Source organism: Enhydra lutris, unplaced genomic scaffold, assembly GCF_002288905.1.
Source record: "Enhydra lutris kenyoni isolate GAN:26980312 unplaced genomic scaffold, ASM228890v2 scaffoldscaffold68, whole genome shotgun sequence".
Taxonomy (NCBI): Eukaryota; Metazoa; Chordata; class Mammalia; order Carnivora; family Mustelidae; genus Enhydra; species Enhydra lutris.
The window spans coordinates 7874416-7898922 of NW_019154152.1; the positions used below are offsets into that span (position 1 = coordinate 7874416).

A 24507-nucleotide genomic window follows, 5' to 3' on the forward strand; every position below is an offset into this window, starting at 1 on the left:
AGTTGGCATGAGAGAGAAAGGCCCAATATCTTGCCTTCAGCAAGTCAGACCAGCTGGGATTCTATTTTTAACCAGCACTGTTGTCGTTGACAGCTTGGAACGCTTTCTCCCTCCCTTTCTTCCTGCGTCCTGCCTCTTACAGCCCAGGGCCCTGTAGAAAGGATGGATGGGAGCAGCCTCAGCACTGGTAAACAGAAGACCACTCTCCTTTCTCACTGTCCTTCACTCCACCGGGCCTTTGTCCAGCCTAGTTAGTGGGAGGAGTTGGAGGTGGTACTGTCTGTGAGGTCAGTGAGCCTTGAATCTCAGGGCTCCTCACTGCACAGGCACCTTCCAAGGCCCTGGTCAGTGTCCTAGCATTTTCTATTCTTTTTCATTAAAAAAAAAAAAAAAAAAAAAGACACCCAGTTTTATAAGCGCCAGGCCTCACAAAACTTAGGTCTGCCTCCTGATGGTTTCTTTCCCATCTCTAGCTCAGTGTCTACTTCAGTACGATTTTTTCTGCCTTGTTCTCATTTATTGTATTCTTTCCTGCTCTGAGTCTCAGTTTCCCCATCTGTCACAAGACGAAGTGTCAAGAAAGCCTCCCGACATATCATATTTCTGATTATCATGTATGTTCTCTGGTGAGGGCATCTGTTCTTCCCTGTCATTGTGTGTGTGTGTGGAGGGATGATGTTGCTGTCTCTTGCCTCTTTCTGGGGCTGGATCAGTCTTACAATCAAAAGGGGGCCAGGCTCTGGGATTCCTCCTGTTTGGATCCAGTATCCGCCTCCCCGCTTTGTTGCTGGCCAGTAAAGGTGTTTCCACAGGCAGAAGCTTAGCCAGATTCTGACGCAGAGAAGAGTGCATAAAAAATGTCCCACTCTTTAACCTCTGTACACCTATCATGATTTGAACCCTGGTGTTGCAAACACACATCAAATAAACCAAAGCTTATTATACAGTGTTTCCTCATACCATGTCAATTAAATTTGAGTAAGTATCTATTAATATAGTATCTTCGCAGTGGCACAGCTTCAGGAGAATATGCTAGGATATATATCATATATCATGGATATCCTACTGCAACCCCTACGCCCAGCTACCGTGTATGACACTGGCGTTTAGGTGAGTCCAGGATGACGACCCAGAGAAAATACCCACATCCCCCTCGAGCCTCAGACCATGGGCTTCTTGGCAGGTGGTCATGCACAGGAGCGAGCAGCAGGAAGAGGGACCTGACAGGGAGTATTCTACAAAACCCTGTGCCCCTCATCTGTCCCCCAGAAAAAGTCCAGAAAGGAAGTTCAGGAGGAAGCCAAGTCATTTTTATTTCTCAAAGAGTTTGGGTGAGGGAAGAGGGGCACGGCCATAGTATGGAACTGGAAAGGAATGAAGGGACTTTTCAGTGCAGAACAATCTGTTGGGTCAGGGAGGTGTGAGATTAGGCTGGGTGGTATTTTCAGTGCTGAAATGGGGAAGGGCACTGTGAGGTCAAACTGGGGGTGGCCTGGAGCATCTCAGGACTTGGTACTGTGCCCGGATCCGGAGCCTTAAAGAATCAGTGCCATTACTGTGTGTATACGAGAGGCAGGCCAGCCTCCCTGCGTTTCCGCTAAGTACGGATAGTCCATTGCTAGGGATGCTGTGTGTGTGTATGTCTAAGGTCAGTGCCATGTTTGTGTGCGCCAGGCTCAGTCCCATATCAAGAGTGTGCCTAATTTCCTGTGTGGGAGTTTAGTTTGTGTCAGGTAAGCTAACTGTGCTTGTGTGTGCATGTGCACACGCACTGGGATTAGTCCATGCTTTTGGGTGTCAGTGGGTGTGTGTCTCTTGTGTCAGTGGGTGTGTGTCTCTTGTGTGTCTGGATGGGTCCCTGCTTGTAGGAATGGGGGTGTCCCGCCTCAGCCTCCGCTCCTCCTCTGCGCCTCAGCCAGGCCCTAGTGTGCTGATGGTGGTGTAGCTCAGTCTGGACAGTGAAGCAATGGAAGGGGTGGGAGGGTCCTCATCGGGAAGAGGCCTGGGGCGAGCGCGTGGAGGCCTGGGGCAGCAGCGGGCACACGTCTCAAGGCAGGCCTGGCGAAAGCGACGGTGCATGAAGCAGTAGACCAGGGGGTTGACACAGGCTGAGGCGTAGCTGAGCAAGTGGATGAAAGAGATCGGCGCCCCTGAAAGTGCGCGGTGTGCGCCAGAGCTGTCGAAGGCACGCCACGTGTTGGCGCTGTACAGTGGCAACCAACACAGGAAAAAAAGCACAACAATCACCAGCAACATCCGCACCACGCGCTTCTTAGCCAACAGCTTGGCCTGGTAGGGCCGGGGGCCATATCCTGGCCCAGGAGTGGGCGCGGTCAGCGCGGACAGCTCCAGGGTCTGCCGGGAGCGCGGAAGCTGCACGTAGCAGCCGTCACCGTCCTCGCCAGCCAGCCCATTCCCCAACCGGCAACGCCCAGTCGGGTGGGCGGGACCTGGGCACAGAGGATGGTGGTCAGAGCCTCGGGCTGAGTTCTCTCAACCTCCAGCCCCAGCCCCAGCCCCAGCCCCACCCTCACCCCCACCAGACCCCTAGTTCCAGCCTCTTTGCCTACTCCGGCTCCTTTCTGCTCCACCCCCTCTAGGCCCCGCTGCTGCTTCCCAAGAACAGGGACGGGGTGGGGGTGGGGGTGGGTGGCTGGATTTCACGCACCTGGTCCCGCCCCATTCCGCAGCCCTTCTTGGCTTCGGACTCGGCTCTGGCTCTCGTTGTCACTGTCTTCATCAAAGCGAAGCCCTAAGTAGAGCTCACGGGAGATGAGTCCGTAGGCCACAGCCATAACCACACCCGGGACGAAGAACAGAAGCAGGAGCAGCAGTACCGACCTGGAGACAGAGCACATCACACAGTATCTGTCCACCTGGAATCAGCGATGGAGGAAGAGCCAGGGATTTCTAGGGCTGGGATAGAACTAAGATTTGGGGGTGCTGTTGGGAAGGGCTAGAGAACTGGAGAGCGGCGCCAAATGGGAATCAGGGTGGTGGGAGCGGAAAGGTAATTGGAGTATTGGAGGAGGATTCTGGGGACTGGTAGTAAGCAACTGATGGAGACGGAGAAGGGAATTCCTAGGAATAGGTAATGAGCAACCTCACCAGGTTTGGCGGACACGTGCATTGGGCCAGCGATGCACGCACTGCAGCACACGGGACGCTCCTGCTGGCTGCACCACGGTGTACACTGGGTAGGGCACCATGAGCAGTCCAGAGAGCATCCATGTGGCTATAATCACACGAGCTGCGTGGGAACGCGTCTGCCACACGCGTGCCTGCAGTGGTCGACAGATGGCACTGTATCGCTCCAGGGCGATGGCCACGAGGCTCAGTGTGGACACACTCACAGACACCCCTAAATAAGGGAAGAGGAAGGGGTCACTTAGGAAACTTGTGTCACACACTCAACCAGTGTGATTTTCTCAGCCCCCACAGGGAAAGACCCTTATGTATGGCAAGGACTTTAGGAAAGGGAGGGGCAGGGGGTTGTCTCACCTACCCATGAGGTAGGAAACCGCCTTACAGACGACTGTGCCAAAGATGAACGTGCCCATGAGATTGGGCAGGAGGGTGAAGGGCATGCAAGCCACAGCCAGCAGGAGGTCGCTGACTGCCAGTGAGAGCAGGAAGGCGTTGGTGACAGTCCTCAGGCGGCGGCTCAGTCCCAAGACCACGATGATGAGCACATTTCCTCCAACACTCATCAGAAAGATCACTGCATAAAGGGTGACCCTAATGGCCAGCTCCAATTCTGGATTAGGAAAAGGGAGAAGTGGCAGTAGGGAGTCTGGCTCTCACTCAGCCAGACCCTCCAAGCCCACATATTCCCCACCTGGGCTACCCAGCTAGATCCCTCTGCCTCCCAGAAACACCTCCTCCCACACGGTGGAGAACTTGAATCCTCCAGGCTTCTAACCCCTTGAGGCTTAGTGAAATTGGCTTGACTCCTCCTTGAGAAAGTTTGTCGCTTCTCAAGCTTTGCTCCAAAATCTCCCTTCTCTTTACAGCTCAATTTCTTGAAAGGATTATCTGGATCTCCTCATTCACCCCTCAGTCCATTACAGTCCAGTGCCCCATCTGTCTCCTCCATGACCATTTGGACACTTCTTCCCAAGATCATGAAGATTTAACTGCCAAATCCAAAGGTCTCTTCTCAGCTTATTTTACTTGATCTCCCTGTAGCATTTGGCACTGTTGACCACCCACCACCTTTTGAAACACAGGTCAGGTCATGTCCTTATTGTCTAAAAATGAAACAAACAAAAAACACACAAAAAAATCAAACCCCTTCACCTGCTCTGTACTATCTGCATTCCTCTGGCACGTCTTCCAGATCCTCTGAGAACTGTCCTCTTCCTCCCGCTCATCTCCTCTTGCAAAGCACCCACTTAAGCCACCCGATGACTCAGTTTCTTGAAGGCTTCATGCACACTCATGACTTCCTCCCTCGCTAACATGGATTTCTCAGTCTGGAATGTTCTTTCACCAGCCCCCATCACAAACTCATTTTCTGTATCTGGTAAATTCCTATTTGCTCTTGCCCTTCAAGACTCGGATGAATAGCCCCCTCTTCTGTAAGGACTTTCTAGATGCCTCATTTGGAGTTAATCTCTCCTTCCTCTAACCCATTCGTGTTCCTTAGGTATCTATTAGAATGCTTTTTCTTTTCTGCCTTGTATTTTAATTATCTCCAAACATTCATTCTCACTCAACAAACATGTACAGAGGACTCCTTTATGCTAGGCACTAGGGACAAAGAGATGAACATGACAAATTCCCTGCCATGTGCAAGCCCATGATCTAGAGGGAAACTTGGATATATAGACAGATTTAAGTGCCACACTGTGTGATAAGGAGTGACGTTGAAGAATATACAAAGTGCTGTGGGAGCTCACAGGGGCGACACTAGTGTTGTTGGGCTAGACAGAGGGCTGACCCCATTCATTTGTGTCATTGTCTATTGGGGGATGGATTCATCACAGCCAAGCAGACCCAAATGAAATTTAATTGAATTAAGTTGGACTCAGTCATTCAAACCCATGGCCTCAGCATGAGGGAGACTAGAGCTGGAAGGGAGAGAGGGCAGAGACAGAGCCTTTCAGGTTGTGGGGAAGGAAGGGCCCAGAGGGGTAGCCCCCCTTTCTGCAACCCCATACATTGACTCTTGCCATAGGCTCTGAATTAAACTATTTTCATAACAATAACCAACTTACTCAGAAATGGTTTCAGGCATCCAGTGCACACTGTTTACAAGAGATCCTTGAACAGAACCCAGCAGTGACATTACTTGCTCAGATCACACAGGTAAGTAAGATGCTGAATTAGAATGGCAGCCGAGTCTCCAGATCTCTAAAATGCTCTGCCTCCTACTAATTCCTCACCCCTCTGTCATTCATAATGCTGCCTCCTCCCAATCAAATCTCAATCTCAGTGCCTTTTCCTGCCTCTCTGTACTCCAGTGTGGCATTGCTCGCTGTATTATGTTTAACTCTCCCTCACTGGACTCTGAGCTTCTTGAGGACGGGGGCAGGGCCCATCTTGTTCTTCAGCCTACCCTTGACACTTAGAGTAGTATTTTTTGCATATGGGAGGTGTTCACACATGCTGGCTAATGGATTTTGAATGAAACTGTCACTTTACACACAAATGCACCTGCTTTGTCCTTCTCCATTCATGCTTCACCTCTGTGCCTCTAAAGCTCCAGCATGCCCTCTTCTCTCTGTCTCTGTTTCTCGGGAGACTCATGTCACCCTCTCTGCAAGGAAGGCTTATGTGTAGCAAATCTGAAGGGTGTGTGTGTGTAAATAAAGAACATTTATGAGGGAGAGCTCTGTCAGAGAGGTCCTTGGACCCAGGAAAAGAGCTGGTAGTCTATCCCATACTTTTTGTGTCTCTTCTCAGTGCACTCTTCTTCCCCCAACCCACCCCTTTCCTTACTCTCTCTAGTTCTATCATCTTTCTCAGATTCTTCCCTGGATGTCTCTTTTCAAATAGTTCTCGCTTTTTTTTCTTTCTTCTTCTTCTTTTTTTTTTTTTTTTTTTTTTAGAATTTATTTATTTGAGAGAGAAAGAGAGAGAAAGAAGGGGGGCGAGACAGAAGGAGAGGGAGAGAGAGAATCCTTAAGCAGACTCCCCACTGAGCAGAGAGCCCAAAGCCCACGCTTCATCCCAGGACCCTGAGATCATGACCTCAGCTGACATCAAGAGCCGGGCGTTTAAATGAATGAGCCACCCAGACACTCCTTCAGCTCCTAATTCTTGAATCAATCAAGTTGGTATAGCACTCTAAAGTATAGAAAGCACCTTTCTCATTCATTCATCCAATTGATGTGTCCCATGTGTGTCCTTGAAGTTGGTAGAGCAGAAAAATGAGACTATGCCCACCCTTATGAAGGTCCCAATTTGCGTGGGTCTCCAGAAAACTAGAGTCCCAGTAAAATTGCCCAGCACTTTGCGGTTTTGCTGGGCATTCCCAGCTATCACCTTCCAGCCACCGCTATCTCTCCAAGTCTTTGCTGTTGAACCATTAGGAGAAGTGAAAAAGAAATCTTAGAACTAGGAGTCTGAGGAGGGGGAAGGAGGGGTGAAAAGGTAGAGCACAGGATTTTTAGAGCAGTGAAACTATTCTTTATGGTACTATGGTAGCTAGATGTTATTACACATTTGTTGAAACCCATAGAATAGGGGCGCAAGAGTGGCTCAGTGGGTTAAAGCCTCTGCCTTTGGCTCAGGTCATGATCCCAGGTCCTGGGATCGAGCCCTGCATCTGGCTCTCTGCTCAGTGGGGAGCCTGCTTCCCCCTCTCTCTCAGCCTGCCTCTCTGGCCACTTGTGATCTCTGTCAAATAAATAAATAAAATATTAAAAAAAACAACCCATAGAATATATAACAAAAAGAGTGAACCCCTAATGTACACTGTGGAATTTAGTTGCCAATATATCAATATTAGGTTATCAAATATAACAAATGTTTTGGCTTAATATAAATATTATAAATAGGGGAAATTGTGTGTGTGTGTGTGTGTGAGAGAGAGAGAGAGAGAGAGAGAGAGAACTCCTTGTGCTTTCCATTCAGTTTTCCTGTAAACTTGAAACTTCTGTAAAAATAGTCTATTAGTAGGATGCCTGGGTGGTTCATTCTGTTAAGCATCCAACTCTTGATTTTAGCTCAGGTCTTGATCTCAGTGTGGTGAGTTCAAGCCCTGTGTTTGGCTCCATGCTGGGCATGGAACCTACTTAAATACACACATACATAAATAAATAAAAGTCTAATAGTTTTCTCAAAAGTGACAAAAAAGCAACTGGAAGGAAGACTTGTGTGTGTATTTCTGTCTGTATTTATGCATCCCTATGCATTTGTGTGGTGGAATAGGAGTGATCACAGTGGCTTCAACAACTGGCAACTTAAGGTAGTGGTGAAAGAATGGGAGAGGCAGATATCATGCCTATTATCTAATATTATAGATATGACCTGTGGGCATCGTCCTGCTGAGCCAGAGAACTCAGAAGACTGTGACAGCTCATTTCTGCTTCTGGGGTCTAGGGAATCTACATTTGTTCTGTCCAGATGATGGCAGAGAAGTATAAGCACAAAAATCCAGATAATGTGCCGTAAAACAAAAATCAGGACTTTATAAGAAATGACACTGAAGCTGCTGATGCCTCAAATCCTGCCTTCCACTGGTATGTTAGATCTGGTCACCCATGAACACAGACATCAAGGTAATACCCATGTGTCTGTGGGAGCACGGATAGCATCTGATTGTAGATAATAGCTGGGCATATGGGGTACTAACTGAGGGGGCAGAAATAATGTGGAAGGATGTGTAGTTAATATCAGAGTGAAAATTGGGTAACAGTTTAATTTTTGAGATAATACCTGGGTGGGTGAGAGTAATACCTATTTTTGTGGACAAGGTGTGAGAAGGGTAACAGCTAGGTGTCTGTAGGTAATGCCTGATTGAGTGGGGGATACATGTAGGTTTAGATAATATCCGAGCAAGTGTCGTAACATTGGTTCCAATGTTAGTGTAGGTGCTGCTGTGGTGAGCAAGAGCAAGAGCAAGGCCAGTTGTCACATTTGAGTGAACGAGAGTAGTATCTGTAGATACGTTTGTGGATAACATCTCATTTTGTAGATAACAACTTCAGGAAACATGGATTACATCCAGAGGTCTGAATGTGAATGGGGGAGTATCCAAGTGATGACGGTAGCAGCTGAGTAAGCAGAAGTAATATCCAAGTATGTGTGGGCAATAATTAAGTGCGTATGGATGTGAGATGTTAACACGTTAAGATATTAGCTGAGATATGAATCTGACCGAGTACAGTAACTGAGCGCCTGAGCGAACACAGGTAGCATTTGGGTCTTTGTGGATAATATCTGAATGCGTGAGAGTAACGCCTGTGATTTTTATGAGTAGTATCTGGAAAATGTTGTTTAGGGGACCACGGGCAATATCTATGTGTGGATGATAAAACGAAAGCAAGTGTGTTTGGTGGATGAGTGACATCTAAATAATGTGGGCAATGTTCAAGTAACTGTGGGTGACATCTCTTTTTCAGTGGGCAGCACCCGAGTGAGCATTAGCACTCAGGTCTGTGTGGGTAACAGGTAAGACTAATGTGGGTGGGGCGCCTGGGTGGCTTAGTCAGCTGAACTTCTGCCTTCCGCTCAGGTCATGGTCCCATGGTCCAGGGATCGAGTCCTGCACTGGGCTCCTTGCTCAGCTGGGAGTCTGCTTCTTCCTCCCCCTTTCCCTCTGTGTGCCTATGTACTCTCTTTCTCTCTAATATATCTCAAAAAAAAAAAAAAAAAAAAAAAAAGAAAGACTAATGTGGGTAAAATCTACATTTCTACTGGTAACACTGGAGTGAGCCTGACTAACAGGCATCTGTGGGGATAATATCTGAGTGAGAGGCTAATGGTCTCTGTGGGTAACTTCTGACTGCCTGGGCAACAGCCAACTAACTCTGTGGATAACAACATCCAGATGAGCAAGGCCAATTCTTGCACCTGTGCTCTTAATCATTTCATGTTATGCTTTCTCAGGGTCCCCTGCTCTGTTGACTATCCCTGCTCTCAGCTATACCTTCAGTCTTCTTCTCTCTTGGCCCATTCTGCATCAACATTTAAAAAAGACTCTTGCCTCTACTGTGCACACGTGCACGTGCACGCGCGCACACACACACACACACACACACCCGAAGACAACTCCCCCACCCCATACACCATTCCTCAACCCCATGCTATTTCTAGCACTATCCTATTTTTTTCTTTGCCTCTCTCTCCCTATCAAACTTTCAGAAAGTTTTGTCTACACACCCTGGTTCACTTTTCAGAATCCCCTCCCCCATTGTCCCAAACTTCAACCTACTGTAGCCAGACCTTAACACCCATAAAGCCTCCTTGATAGGAGGTCCTTGTTACTGGATCTGAAGGATGCTGTTCTGTCCTTATTAGACTTATATCAGCAGCATTTGACATCACTTATCCCATCTTGCTTGAAGTCTTTTCCTTGTCTTCTTGTTTCTCTGTTGGTTTTGTCATGGGCTCTCTCCTTCCTTCACCGGTTTTTAAGTATTGGTCTTCTTCAGGATCCTGCCCTAGGCCCTCTTTTCTTTTCATCCTGCACAGTCTTTGTATGACTTTATCTGTTCCCATGCCTTCCATTACCTCCTATACGCAAAGACCTTTCAGGTCTATATTTCCAGCTGGTACCTCTCCCCTAAGTTCCTGACCACAAGATTTGACAGCTCACTGGCCAATCCCACCTCGGTATATCACCAGCATTTAAACTCAGTGGATTCCAAATTGAATTTATAATCTTCTCCTTCAAACCTGGTTTCTGTCCCTTTCTTCTCTTTCTCATGATATAGCACCAACATCCATCCAATTGTTCAAGCCAGAGACCGAGATGTCATCCCTTGACCTCTTCCTCCCTCTCCATTTCTAATGAATCACCATGTTCTGTTGTTTCCACTTCCAGAAGTGTCTCTCAAATCCACCCACTTCTCTCCATCCCCACTGCAAATACCTTAGTCTAAGCCCACATCGTCTTTCACCAGAGTAGTATAATAGCCTTCTAAACTGTCTCCCCAGCCCCCACCTTTCATGTCTTCTACTCCAATCCATCCTCTCTACTACAGAACTTATTCAGGCTGTACTACTGAGCCTTTCAGCAGTTGCCATTGCCCTCAGGATAAAAATCTACTCTCCTGGGGTGCCTGGGTGGCTCCATCCCTTTCGGGGTAAAGCGTCTGTGTTTGGCTCAGGTCATGATTTCAGGGTCCTGAGATCGAGCCCCTGAGTCATGGGGCTCCCTGCTCAGTGGGGAGTCTGCTTCTCCCTCTCTGTCCCTCCACCCAGCTTGTGCTTACTTTCTCAAATAAATAAATAAATTCTTAGAAAAAAATCCACACTCCTTAGCCAGGTCTGTGAAGCTCTTCGTAAACCCTCTAGGCTGGTCTTAATCCTGAGTGTTGCTTTTTCCTCTCTTATGGTGTGTGTTTCAGGCTCTCAGAAACTGACACACTGAAGGGAAGTACCACCGATTTAAACTTTGGGAGCTTAATCAATACTGTTCCTCTGCTTAGAATGCTTTTGGCCATTCTGGCCCCTTCATGTATCTGGCTCTCCCTCGTCTTTTTTATTTTTATTCAGTTATTCCTCAGGAGGCCAACTTTGATTCCCAAGGCTAAGCTAGGCTAGGCTAGGACTCCTTTTCTTTGTTCCCACAGCCTTCCTAAGGCACAGTCCCACTTTGTGCTGCAATTCCCTGCTTGTCTGTCTCTTCCACTAAACTGTGAGCTCCATGAAATAGGAACTGTTCATTTTGGTGCCTTGCACTAACTCTGGTTCAATAAATATTTGTTGAATGAAAGAATCTAAGTGAGAGTGTGTAACAACGAGTCTGAGAAAACATACATTATTTTGTGGGGGTAAATACTCAAGTATTTACTCAAATACTCATTTTCCTTTCTTGAACATGGAATAATTTCCTTATGCTCAGCACTGTTCCATCTCTTGGAATCCCCCTCCTTTCTTTTCTGCCTACTGAACTCCCTACTTCAAGACCCAGGTCCTGGGCTCCCTCATCTAGGAAGTTCTTGGATTCCATCTCCTTTGGGTGCCCACAATTCAGATGCTCTCCTGGGACTTCTCATGCTGACTATTATTTTCCCGCTGGTTTGTCTCCCCTTTGCACTTGACTATGGACAGATGAGGGTCTGGACTGGGTCTCTTTCATTCCTGTGTCCCCAGCATTTAGCCCAGCTACAACAGTAGGTGTCCAGAAGACATTTAAGGAAAGAAAAGGTGCAGGAAGAGAAAACATATATAGTGAGCTGGGTTATCAAGAAAATGCGGCTGTTGGCCTGTGGGAGGAGGGAAAGTCATTTTGGGGACTGAGTAAGTGGAAGCAGTGGGGGTGGTGGGGGGAGATGGTGGCACAAGGGATAGGAGAAAAAGGGCGAAGTCAGGCTCTAAGAGGAAGAAACCTCAGGAGAGGCAGGTTGGAAAAGGGGCTTGGAAGGGACTTGAAAACAGAAAGAGAGAGGGGACAGAGCCTTGATTAGAATTCCTACCTTGGGAGGCAGGAGGATTTGAGGAGGAGTAAAATGGAGACATGCAGCTCTAGGGAGCAGCCCCCAGTGTCCAGCCTAACTCAGGTTTGAAGATCTCTTTTGGGAAGGCTGGGGGTTGGGGTGGGGGATACTGGAGATTATAACTCTAACTTCCCATGTAAGCCTTCCATAGTGCTCCTTCTTTCAACCAGCCCTCTTCTTTTTTCCCAGTCTTGCCTTCTTTTCTTTCTTTCCTTCCCTATTGTGGCTCTATGAACTGGATTTAAAAGGAAGAGAGACCTGGAGGGCAGGCAAGAGGAGGTCCTTGCTTCCTGACCGTCTGTGTCTAGAAGGAGTCTCTGTGTTATGTGTTTGGGGGTGACCAGTAGCTCTGGGTGCGGCCCGGAGACCGGGGCGTGAAGGGGATCTTATCAGGTGGTATGAAGCTGTGATGGAGTTTTTTTGAGCCTTGGGGTGGGGGTGGGGGCGAGGGGAGAGGGCAGAAGTGTCGGGGGAGCTGTTTGGGGACTGAGAGGGAGGACTGTGAAGGGATGGTGTAGGCGTTTGAGGAGGCAATGGGGGCCACTATCAGTGTGGGGTGCAGCAAGGAGGAGCTGGTGGAGGGGGTTTAGGGGGGCACCCACCTCGTGTCCCGGCTCCGCGGATGCGAGGGGGCTCGCAGCTGAGGTTGCCCGCACCGCTGCTGTTGAGGAGGGCCCCCCCCCGGGCGGCACAGGGAAGCCCCCGGCCCGGTTCCGGACCCCTGCGCGCTCCGATTCAGCTTTAGCAGCTCCATGGCCCTGGCCCAGCCACCGCCTCCCGCCGCTCCGCCAGGAGGGGTCCCGCTGCGGCTCCACCTGCTCCCGCTCGGTTCGGGCGGAGGCTTCCGCCTTGCCTGGTCCCCGCCCCCAACCTTGGCCCCTGCCCCGCCGCTCCTCCTCCGTTCGCCCCGCCTAGGCTCGCCTCGCTCCCAGGCTAGTCTGCCTCGGTCCCGCCAGGTGCCTCTCCGCCCCCCTCCTACGCTCAGGACATCCGCACTCCCCCCACCCACCGGGACTGTCCTTCAGGCTCGCCCCCTCCCTACTCTCTCGCTCCGGTCTTCTAGAGATCTCCTTCCCGCCCACTCCCCTTCACCACCGTCCCGGTTCGGAGGAATTCTTGGGAGTGGGTGTGCGCGCCTGTGTGTGTGTATTTGTATGTGTGTACGCGCCTGTGTGCGTGTGTTGGCGAGGGTAGCGGTGGGGGTTACGGGTGGATGGAGGGGTGGCAGGGTGGGAGGTGGCGGGGTTGAGGGGAGGAGGGTGAGAGGGTTTGGGTGGGGCGCGGCTGCTGTGGGATCTAGCGTTTTTCCCTGGTGGGTCGGGGACCTGGAGGTGGCCTTTTTAACAGAGTGGCATCAGCCGCGGGTTTCTGTACCATGCCGCAGTGGCTCCAGTGACCGCGACACTATCGCTACAGAGTTCCCTATATCTCCTCGCCAAGGGGCTGGAGTAGCCCCTCCATCTGCCCCCACACCCTCCACCTCCCACCTCAGGGCGCAACACCCAGGCTTCCAGCCAAAGCTCCCAAGGAACCCTCCAGAGCGGGCAAGGACGGTGGGGTGGGGAGGCTGCTGGTGGCGGGAAGCATTTGTCCTTGGGGAGTCTTGGCGCGCAAAAGGGCTGAGGGGAGGAAGAGTCTGACTTGGGTGTGAGGCAGCCTGGGTAGCAGAGAGAACTGCTTAGAATAAACGGAGAAGGGTTGGGCTGATGGTGGGGTTTGGTTCCAGCGTCTGCCCAGCACTGGCACAAGAGGAAAGGAGGGGGCTGGCTCTCCTGTCTCCAGGCAGCGCCCACCCACACCGACACACTGACGCTCACTGTTTGCTCTTTGTGCAGGTGGAGCAGCCTGTGTGGGGCGTCAGGTTCCCACCAGAGGGGACCAAAAGGGGGCCAGATCACTGGGGTGCAGCCGGAACAAAGTTTAAGGGGGCATGCAGTGGACCAAAGTGGTGGGTTCAGTTCCTGGGGCAGGACTTGCCCCCACTTACATTTCAGCCCTGCTGGCTATCCATTCTTCTCTATTCCAAGGAAACTCCAACATGACCTTAAAATTCCACTCTCTGGCCCCCAGCAGTATCTGCTGGAGATGGGGGCATCAGTCAAAGAGCAGATAGACTGTGAATGAGGTCTGAGTTTATGGGGAATTCAGAGACCCCTATCCAGTTTGTCCTTGGGAAAGGACCTGTTCCAGCAAGAACTGAGTTTATAGGGGCTGGGGCACTGAAGGAGGATTTAAGCCTGAGGTGGGTGGGGATGTCACCTGTCTCCCCCCACAGCCCCCACCTGGCACTGCCTGCCTTCCCCATCAGAGTGCCCTGGACTAGAAGAGCCTGATTTGCTGTTTGTTCAGCTCCAGCACAGGTGGCATCTCAGATAACCTGCTGGACTTTTCCCACATTGGATGACGGTAGGGTTGGGGGACAGGGAAGCAAAGGAAATGTCGGAGAGAGAGGGGAGGGGAAATAGGAGTAGACGGGCATGCACTTATTCAGCAAAGTATGTGCCAGCTGTAGGGCTGTGTATTAGTTGTCTGATACATCCCGTGTCCGAGTAGCTCCCACTCTCCTGGGGGAAAGTGACAGGTAAGCCAACGATTATGTGCATCTGCGACGATACACAAATCAGAAATTTAGAAATCAGCCTGGCTGCCTTACTCCTTTAGGCACCTTCACCTGGAATAGAGGCTGTGACAAAAGCCCAGACTCCTATCCAAGTACGAGGGATTTATTCTGCAGCTGCTGAGCAGCTTTGAGAAGTCAGTCCTCAACTGCCCAGCCCCTTGGGGAGTCGGCTGAGCCAAGGAATGACTGCTCAGGCAAGATCCTGTTCCCTTCCTGAGGCATCCTGCTTCCAGTGACCAGCTCAGCACAGATGCTCAGCCTCCTCACTCCGACAGAGGACAGTTCTGAAAGACGTGCACAGCTCCTCACGGGGTTGACCAAGGCCTTTATGGGGATGGAATCACTGGCCTGCTTCTGCCTTCACCCGGTCCTTCCTTCATCCTTGCTCTTGCACAGGTCTTGACGCCAGGAGAACTCCTTAGTAAACATCCTCCCCAGTAATCTCTGTCTCAGACTCTGCTTCCTGGGGAACAGAACTGCCTCCCTCCCATAGTCAATCCATCATGAAGCCTGTTGATTTTAGCCACTGAGTGTTCCTCGAATCGGTATGCTTACATCTGCGCCGACATTTCCCACTGTTTCTTGCACTGTTCTCCTCGCTTCTTGTGGTCCACCACCTTTTACTGATGGCCCTTTCATCCATCCTCCACCTTAAAGTCAGAGTGATATGTGCAGAACACAAACCTGATTGTGCCACTCTTCAGACCTTTGCTTTGGGGATAGAGAAAACTTTTTCACAGAGTCTCCGAAGCCTGTGTGGTCTGGCTCCTACTGATCTCTCTAACCGGTTAGCTTCTTTCAAGTCCCTGTGCTTCTTGTTCTCTTCCCTGTAGACACACTGGCCTTTCTTTAGTCCATTTTTGTTGTTGTTGTTGGATATATTCTGCCAGTTACATGGCTTTTGCACATGGTCTCTGGAAACTTTCCTTCCTTATCTAATTAACTCCTGCCATCCTTCTCATCTCAGCTCAAGGTATCAGCATTTCTCAGGGACATTTTTCCTGGTTTCCCCTCCTGTGTAGTGGGCGGAATTATGAAATGGCACCAAAGGATTCTCAGTCTTGCACAGTCGCCTTCCCTAGAGCGTGGGTAGAACCTGAAATATGAGTTGCTACCTTCACGATCCTGTTATATGACAAAAGGGATTTTGCCTATGTAATTAATGTTACTAATCAGTTGACCTCAAGACAAATTATTCAACGAGTCCTAACGGAGTCAAAAGAATTTACTCTGCTTGGCTGCAGAAAAGGAAATCAGAGAGATTTGAAGAAAGGTTTGACACACTGTTGTTGGCTTGAAGAGGGCCGGGGCCATGTGGTAAGAAATGCAAGGGCCTGTGGCTGGTTTGAGGAAGGAGCAGGGTGCAGAATGGGTACCTGAGAGTGGGCTCTAGCTGAGAGCAGCTTCTGGCTGACAGCCAGCCAGAAAACAGCAACATTAGTCTTTTGCCCACATGGAACTAGATTCTACCAATGACAAGAATGAGCTTGGAAGTGGGTATTTCCCTCCCCAAGAACCCAGAACAGAATTTCATCTGGCTGACACCTTAACCTCTGCCTGGTGACACCCTGAGCAGAGGACCCAGCCATACTGTACCAGACTTTTGGCCCACATGCCCACAACCTACTAAGCGGATATTGTTTTAAGCTTCCAAATTCATGGTAATTTGTTGTAGTAGCAATAGAAAATGAACACACCTCTCAGTCACAGAAAGTAGCAAATACAGACCCCTGCAAGCCACTCAAGGAAGTAGAAGTGCTGGAAATTGGTTAAGATTTAGAAAGATTTGGAGTAACCGCTATGGCAGCTGGTGTGGAGAGCAGCTGGAGCATCTTGAGGCATTGGGAGTCCATGACATAACTCAGGTGACCTTAACTCAGGCTTGAGTTAAAGTCCTGGAAGCAGTGGGGAAGATGGGTCCTGGAGCTATTTAGGAGGTAGACAGAATTTAGAGGTTGCTTGCATGTGGAGAGTGAGGATGAAGGATGAGATTAAGATGAATACGGTTTCTGGTACTTGGATAGGAACTGTTTGGTGAACACCTACTCTGTTCAAAGCACATTACTTTTAATCCTCACCAAGAACTATACATTTCAGTCCAGTATGACTGGTCAGTATTTTAGCTGAAAAAACTGTGGCTCAGAGAGAGAGGGTCTAAGTAACTTGCCCAAAGCCACAAAACTACTGGGTGAAAAAGTTACAATTCAATGCCAATGATTTTGGACATCAGAATTCAGGTGCTTATACGATGATGCTTACAAGAATGAGCAAAAGTTTTATTAAATTTCTCTGATCACCTTTCTCTTCTTTTACACAATAGTTTTTCCAATGTTTTTGGACTTGTAAAATCTCTCATGTCATCTCCACCACCCCTCCCCCAGCCGACACCACTCACGCATACCATCCTTCACTCACAATAAATAACCCGGCCTCCCACTTCATAGAGAAAATAGTAACCATCAGACAGCAACTCCCACCAGCGAATCTGTTCCATTTTGGATGTGGTAAGTTTCAGATGCTTATTAGACATCCAAGTAGGAATTCCAGTAGGAAGCTGAGTATACAGGTTGCATAGGAAGTAATGCAAACCATACAATTAATGAGAGTGTGTTAAATAAAAAATGAGGAACCAGGTCAGAAATCTGGATATTTAAAGGCTGTATATTTAATATTTAAAGGCTGGATAGAGAAAGGCCAGCCTGGGAAAGAGACCAAGAGGAGTAGACAGAGAGCTGGGAGGAAAACAAGGGGAGAAAGCCATCATAAAAAAAAAAAGAAAAGAAAAGAAAGGAAAAACAGAACAGAAAGGAGAAAGGGGTGGAGAGGCAGAAAGAGAGAGGAGGAAAGAAAGGAGAGAGGGACACAGAGAGAGAGAAGTTAATTAATTTCTAATGCAAGATTCCTGAGAAGGCAGGGAGGTATGGAATCCAGAGCACGTGTGGAAGGTTCTAGGTTTTGATAGGAGTAGATACTCAATTGTAAGAGGAAGTTAGAAGAGAATAGTTATAGATGAAAATAAGTCACGGCTGACCAGCTAGCAACTATTATTTCCTAGATGCATTGGCAGCTAAGTGTGGCTTAATGACCGTGTTCTGGACGGTGGCTGTGGGTAGAAGTGTTATAGGAGAGGACTGGACTGTCTCTGCCTCCTTGCCCTTTCCTGCAGGTTGAATGTGAATGTGAAGGTAAGCCATCTTCAGTCATTTCATTAGGGATGGCAGAATGATAAGATGGTAGGAGTAGGGTCTTCTACACTCAAGCTGTTTTATTACCCCAGGTTCTCCTCTATGAAGAAGAAACTGCTCCTCTTATCCTAGCTACTTGTTTTGTATCTCAATTAACATAGGAGGTGCATAGATTTAATGGGAGCTGCTGTCTTATATTTTCTATGTTCTCTGTGAAGTTAGAGATCTGGTTATCAGTGAGTGGTGTGTGTGTGTGTGTGTGTATACACAACTGAAATTTTAGTAGGATGGTTTAAGAAAACTGTATAAAATGGGAAAGGGGAAGTGGACACTAGAGAAATGTAGTAAGACAACTAGGAAAGTGTTAAGGACCCACTTAGGAGTTGGTGACCATGAATTTCTAGTGATACCAGTTTCTCCAGCAGAGCTCAGAGAGTTGGATGCAAGCACGGAGACTGTTGAATACTCAGCTCATCCAAAGCTGAGGTTTTGCCAGTTGGGTGGAAGTGAAAAACAAAGGGACAAGGACAAAATAATGGGCCACGAAATCTCAACCGGATACAGAGAAGACAACCACAAGGTAGGTGACAAAGTCTAAAGTGAGTAATAAGTGGGCTTCCGAAGTGGAGCTGTTAGCAGTGAGAAAGGGAAGAGAGTAGTGCAAAGATCATATGGAGGAGTGTCAAGGAGGAGGGGTGTACTGAGAGTGAAGAAGCAGCATTGGTGTGCACAGGGGACCCCAAATCTGTGCACTGAGCTGTGAATGAAAAGGAGCCACTCCTTTCTGCAGAGGGTGTACCATCCTTGCAGGCCTACTGGTTTTAGTCAACATGGGAGTTGTGAGAAGGTTCAAAGAAGCTGATGTTGGGAAAAGGGTTACAGAGGGGGAAACTCCTCCGAGAAGCTTTCATGGGTTAGGTGCCTCTCCTATGTACTTCCATATCATCTTATACTATGGTGCATTCCATGTTGTTCCTCACGTTCGCACCTTGCTCATACTGTCCCCTGTAACTAAATTCATCTGGGCGATGGGGAGATGAGGGCCAGGAGGTGGTGGATATAGATTGTTTCAAGAAGATGGTTTATAAGAGGAAAAAAAAACCCAAGGAAGGGGTAGAGTGGAGATGAGGGAATACTATGAGCAGAGGAGGGTATAAAAAGGTGTTAAGAGAAGGTGGAAGATTTTTTCTCAAAATCAGGAAATTCCATCGATGCCAGGGATTAACTCAGCCTTTAGGGAAAATGGGATTGCTCAGGATCAGGAAACAGGGGACCTTGGATCAAAGCAAGGAGGGAACTGCAAAGTCAGTATGGGTGACCAGAGGAAAGAGACCTTGACCCTCGTCCCAGAACAACTCAGAAACCTAAGAGGTCAAGGAAGCAAGGGCAGGATGTCCTGGCAGAGGGCCAAGCTCAGTTCTGAGGGCAGCTGCTTTTTTGATTCTAGCCTTGACCTGCCAAGGTTGTCACGTTTTTTGGTTTCTCTCTCTCACTGTGTGTGTGTGTGTGTGTGTGTGTGTGTGTGTGTGTGTATGTGTGTGAAAGGGAGTGCTGGCCCACCTCGCTTGACTCTTATATCTAGAATAATTTACCTTTCCCTTGGGGGAAGTCTCAATCACCTAGCTACTGCCCCAGCGGCTCAAGTGTGGGCACATGATCCTTCTTTCAATATTCTCTATCACCACTGAGATAAGAGGGGAACGTTTAAACAACACTTCAGTAAATGTTCTGGGGAAACAACTAGAGAGGGGAGAATACAGTGCCTAATGTCCATCAGATAACCTGCTTTATGAGGGACTGCTTCTTCTAGGGGTCTTGCAGCTTCGCCAAATATCAGTGTTTTACCTGGAAAACCCAGTACTCATACACACACACACACACACACACACACACACACACACACTGGTGTGAAGGTCGTGGATGGGCTCTGCCTCCAGCACCTCTGGCTCTGACCCATATGCACAGCTCGGATCCAGTGTTAGAAGAGGAGATAGTAACAGTGTAGTCGTTGGGGTCCCCACTTGCCCACTGGCTCAGCCCCTCCCTCTGGGGCTCACTGCTGCCTTCTCTCTACATCTTTCAAGGCCTTCTCTTGTCTGCCTTTCTGTGATGTGCAGCTCTGTTTCTTTGCTGAGCTCCTGCCCACACACTCCCTGCCCACGCTGGAGGCTCTTCTCTTGGAATAAGTAAAGAGGGCACAGGCTCTGAAGACAGACAGGCTGGAGCCAGAGCAGGCAGGGATGCTGGTCAGAGGAAAGCAGCGAGGGAAAGACCCCCTTCCAGAGCCTGGGGCTTTGTGCTGGGGAGAGCCGAGCACACACATAGGGGCCGGCTCTCACTGATGGCTGCGTTTGGGTTCAGACATGGGCTCTCAGGGGTAGGCCAAGAGGGGCCTGGATCTCCCAGGTCAGGGTCTCACTTGAAAGCTAAAAAAGCCACAGGGAGCCTCACTCGGGAAGTCACCAGAGGGAGGGCTTCCAGCTACAAGCTTGCAGGGCCCTGTGGCACCTGTTGGAGAATAGCAAGGTTGAGGACAACCAGCCAAGATACTGAAACTGGAAAGGCAGTGCCAGACACAGAGAGGGCCCATGAGTGTTCGCCCAAGAGCACAAGGATTTTTTCAAGCTGCCGGGGAGGGCAGTTCTGAATGCTCTTGGCTATCCGGTAGTGCTGCTCGCACCAGGGCTGCCTCAGGCCCTGATTTGGCACAACTTCCTCTGTAACAGCTTTCAGCGTCATCACCAATGGATTTTAGTCTTTGCTAAAAAAATCAAGAGTTTTTACAAGCCAGACCACTGTTCTGCCCCTAAGATTCCATTTCTCCTTGTCCCTAAGATTCTAGTTCTCCCAGCTTTCCAAAGCCTGGGCGGGCGGTAGAAGGAGGGGAGGGAATGGAGCCCTGCGCCCTCTGCTGGCCAGACCCGGCATTGCCAGGACAGGCCCAAGGCCCAGGGTTGCTGGGCAGCGCCAGACCACCTGCGCCTCACTGCCTCAAAGGCGCAACCTTGGCTAGAGGGGTAGGAAAAACGGGTATAGCTACCATTCATTGTTAAGCAGTTGCTACTTGTCAGGCATTGGCAGGCAGTTTCCAGTCATTATCTCATTTACATTTTAATTCTTCAAGCATTTCTTTCAACAACCCTGAAAGATTGTGTAGGAGGCTTGAGAGTCCCCCAGCTAGTAAGTGATATTTCAGAGCTAAAATCTGACTTGGATTGACTCCAAGCTCTTTTCCATCTGTTGTGCTTTTAGGCCAGCCTCATACTTCCCCTGACTTGGGTCTCGACTCTGACCCCATCTCTAACCTGGCTTAACCATCCTTCTCTGATCTGAGCCTTAAGGCAAACACTAGCTTCAGCCTCAAGCTAGAATCCACCCACCTTGCCTCCTGCTCCTGGCACCTAGTGTTTGCCCTGGATCTTTCCTTGGGTTGGATGGCCCTTCTCCCTATGAATCTGATTTCCTCCCAAGCTTGATACTTAATTTCCATCTGTCTCTTGGGCAAGCAGCCAAACTCCCAGAAAGAAAAAGATGAAGTAGGGAGGCCGAAGAAGCCTCTGTATGTGTGTGTGTGGAGGGTGGTGGCGGTGGATGGGTGTAGCTAACATTGAGGAGGAGTGTATATCTCAAATCTTAGACAGGCTGAGGTGTCCTGAGGTTAGTGATCTCAGGAGAGACATGGGTGAGGCCCTAGGTCCTGTGAGAGGGAGAAGAGCTAAGCTAGAAGTAGCTGGGCTCTCAGCATCAGGGCCCTAGGACAGCTCTTGTAGGAGAATTACAGCTCACCCCTGTAGGAATCTAGCAGCCCCTCCAAAGCTTCTGCCCTCCTCCCATAGCTGCATGGGTGCAGATGGGAGAGCTGCTTCTGGCCGCTCTGCTCCAGGGCACTGGGTGGTCCTTTGTCTTTGGCCACAGCCCTGAGATTAGGATTTCAGCACTTTGGGCAGGCTTGCTGGTGATTCCTGAGCTTTGCTCTGCACTATGGGTTTCTTCCTCCCTGGCCACCCCCCCCCCCATACTGCTCGCAACACTCGTTCTTAAGAGAGGTCGGAGCTTGCTTGGCCTCAGCCACAGCTAAGGGGTCCCTTTACTTATCTCCCTGAAAGAAACAGGTAAGGCAGACCTAGGTTTTATTCCATGTGACTTGGGACCCCTGTGGTACTGGGCAAATTATCTAGTCTCCCAGAGCCTTGGTTTCTTCACTTTAAAATGGGGGCGGTAGTAGCATCTTTCTCATGTACTTGTGAGGATTGATTGAGACAATGCATGTAACCCAGGACCTGGCATTAAATAGCTCCTCAAGGAGTCATATCTAATATTTTTAGTTGCTGTATGGACTTCAGTTTCTGATTTGGAAAAATCAGCATAATAACAATTGAAGCTTCCTAACGTTGTTATAAAGGATAATGAGGTAATGTATGAGATAACAGTTATCAATGATTCCCTAACAGTATGTTAAAAAAAAAAAAAAAAGGGACATTCCCTTGGTTCCCTAAATCAGACAATTGTCATAGAAGCTTTTAACTGCTCACATTATGGAAAATTTAATCTCATTTTGTGTTTGCTGGCTTTCTTTCACTCTTTTTCCCCACAATTTAGCATCTTGCAAAAAGTCTCTGTGGGTTTTATGTTGAACAGGATATATGGAGATCAGGCTTGGTTATGGGGATATGCACCCAGCTCACGGCTGTGCTACCCCTACGTGGCGCTGCTCTGAGACTCCAGTGCCAGTTTGAGCCAGGGTACTCATTCCCCCCTTTCCAAAGACTCGGTTCATAGTGGTCCCTATCCTGGGCCTCCTATGAAAGTGGGGTCCAGGCTGTTTTCCTCCTCACAAGCACTGTGATAGGTAGAATTTTGGCTCCTATTACCTTGCCTCTGGTATTATTCGGGTGATTGTGGCAAACAAACAAATCCACCCACTTTGTGGATGTAAATAAGATTAAAAATCAGCTGACCTTGGGTCGCCTGGGTGGCTCAGTTGGTTAAGCATCTGCTTTTGGCTCAGGTCACGATCCCAGGGTCCTGGAATCAAACCCTACATCGGGCTCCCTGCTCAGTGGGGAGCCTGCTTCTCCCTCTCCCTCTGCTGCTCTGCCTGCTTGTGCTCTCTTGCTCTGTCAAATAAATAAATAAAAATCTTAAAAAAAAAAAAAAACAGCTGACCTTAAAGAAGAGAGATTATCCTGGATTATATAGGTGGACCTAATCTAACCACAGGAGCTCTAAAAGGCAGAGATCTTTCTCAGCCTTGTTATAGAAGGGGAACTGAGAGATTTGAAGAATGAAATTTCACAGCAACTTTGTTGGCTTGAAGATAGAGGGACCTCAGTTTTATGACCAAAAGGAATTGTATTCTTCTAATAACCTCAATGATCCTGGAAGCAGGTTTTTCCTCAGAGGCTCCAGAAAAGAGGACAGCTTACTCAAAACCTTGATTTTGGCCTTGGAAGCCCTGAACAGAGGGCCCCATTGGGCGCACTAGGCCAGAATTTCTGACTCATAGAATTGTGAAATTATAAACGGTTTCTGTTTTAAGCTGTTAAACTCATGTTTATATGAAACATGTTACAGCAGCAAGAGAAAACTAATACAATACTCAAGAATCCCATTCCTTTTCTTAGTCTTAGAGAATCTCCTCTCCCCGGGTTCAGAAACTCCTGCTTCCTCAACTCTAAGCCCTCACAGACAATTCACCTAGAACCCCTGGTTGTCATAAACAAAAGTTAGGGTAGAGAGTTTCTGAAAATTTCTATTTTCAACTCTGTAATTCAAAAAGCTCTGTGGCTCAGTTGGCTAAGCGTCAGACTCCTGATCTGAGCTCAGGTCTTGATCTCAGGGTTGTGAGTCAAGTTCTGCATTGGGCTCCATGCTGGGCATGGGGCCTACTTAAAAAAAAAAAAAAAAAAAAAAGCTCTGAGTCTAGGAGATACAAAGATTTAGGTACTTTCTTATGATGGGGGGAGGGATGAAATGGACAAAACCTAAATGAGGGGGCGCCTGGGTGGCTCAGTGGGTTAAAGCCTCTGCCTTTGGCTCAGGTCATGATCCCAGGGTCCTGGGATCCAGCCCCACATCAGGCTCTCTGCTCAGCAGGGAGCCCCCACCTTGCCTGCCTCTCTGCCTACTTGTGATCTCTGTCTGTCAAATAAATAAATAAAATCTTGAAAAAAAAAACCCTAAATGAATATTTCAATAAAGTAAATTCAATAAAGTTTCTTGCCATATATGTAAGTACTTAGCCTAGTATTTAATACACAGTAACTACTATTACTATTTATACTCTGCCCATTCTGCCTGCCCTGACCTAACTCTATCCAGTTTGATCCCATATTGTCAAAACAATGTCTGTCATGCAGTGGTGGAAAGCACTCCAGCACTAGAGGCCCCCGGCGTGGAGTTGCTGATATTCAAGATGTCTTCTGGCATGCAGGAATCCATGAGGATTTCCATGAGGAATCCTCCTCATCCTGGAACTGCAGAGGCAGAGCTAGATGCACCTCTGGTCCCAGAAGAGTTTTGTTTCTGCATCCAGGGCAGGGGAGATGGCCTTGTGTTGTAGACCAGGATTCTCTGGGGGTAGCAGGAGCCACCTGTTCTGAGAGAGCCTTCTCTTGGGACAGGTGTGCATATTGTAATGTGTCAATGGAAAGCTTATTCTCACCTCCCTAAATCCATCAGGTACCACAAAAATGGCCTGTATAACACACCCTCCCATTCTAAGTCAACACAATTGGAGGGCAGAGATAGTAGGGAAGTCTTACGAAATCAACACACATCTTTCTCCAACATTGGGCCTTTATCTGTTTCAACTCCCATCTCTCTGGTTGCCAAATATCTATTGTAGGACATACACTGTGTCAGGCACAGTTTTGGCCCTGAGGAGACAGAGATGAACAAGAGAGACTGAATGCCAGCCCTCATATTTTGTGAGGAAGAGATTGCAAGTAACCACATCTTTTTAAATGAATTGATGTATAGTGATCTTCGTAGTACCTCCTGATGTCTGTACCCCAGCCACAACCTCAGTTCCTTTCCCAGTCTTTCATGTCTGGGTGCATCTATGTCCCCTGCATCCACAATATCCAAA

General features: G+C 48.6%; 1 protein-coding gene across 1 annotated transcript; it reads right to left on the bottom strand.

Moving 5' to 3' along the window:
• Positions 1 to 1301: 1301 nt before the first annotated feature.
• On the bottom strand, positions 1302 to 12366 carry LOC111159502 (cholecystokinin B receptor). Its single transcript, XM_022522023.1, is given in 6 exon segments — positions 1302 to 2450; positions 2669 to 2841; positions 3109 to 3361; positions 3506 to 3757; positions 12215 to 12293; positions 12295 to 12366. Coding segments are annotated over 6 exon segments (1368 nt in total). The 3' UTR covers positions 1302 to 1911.
• Between the last annotated feature and the right edge of the window lie 12141 nt (positions 12367 to 24507).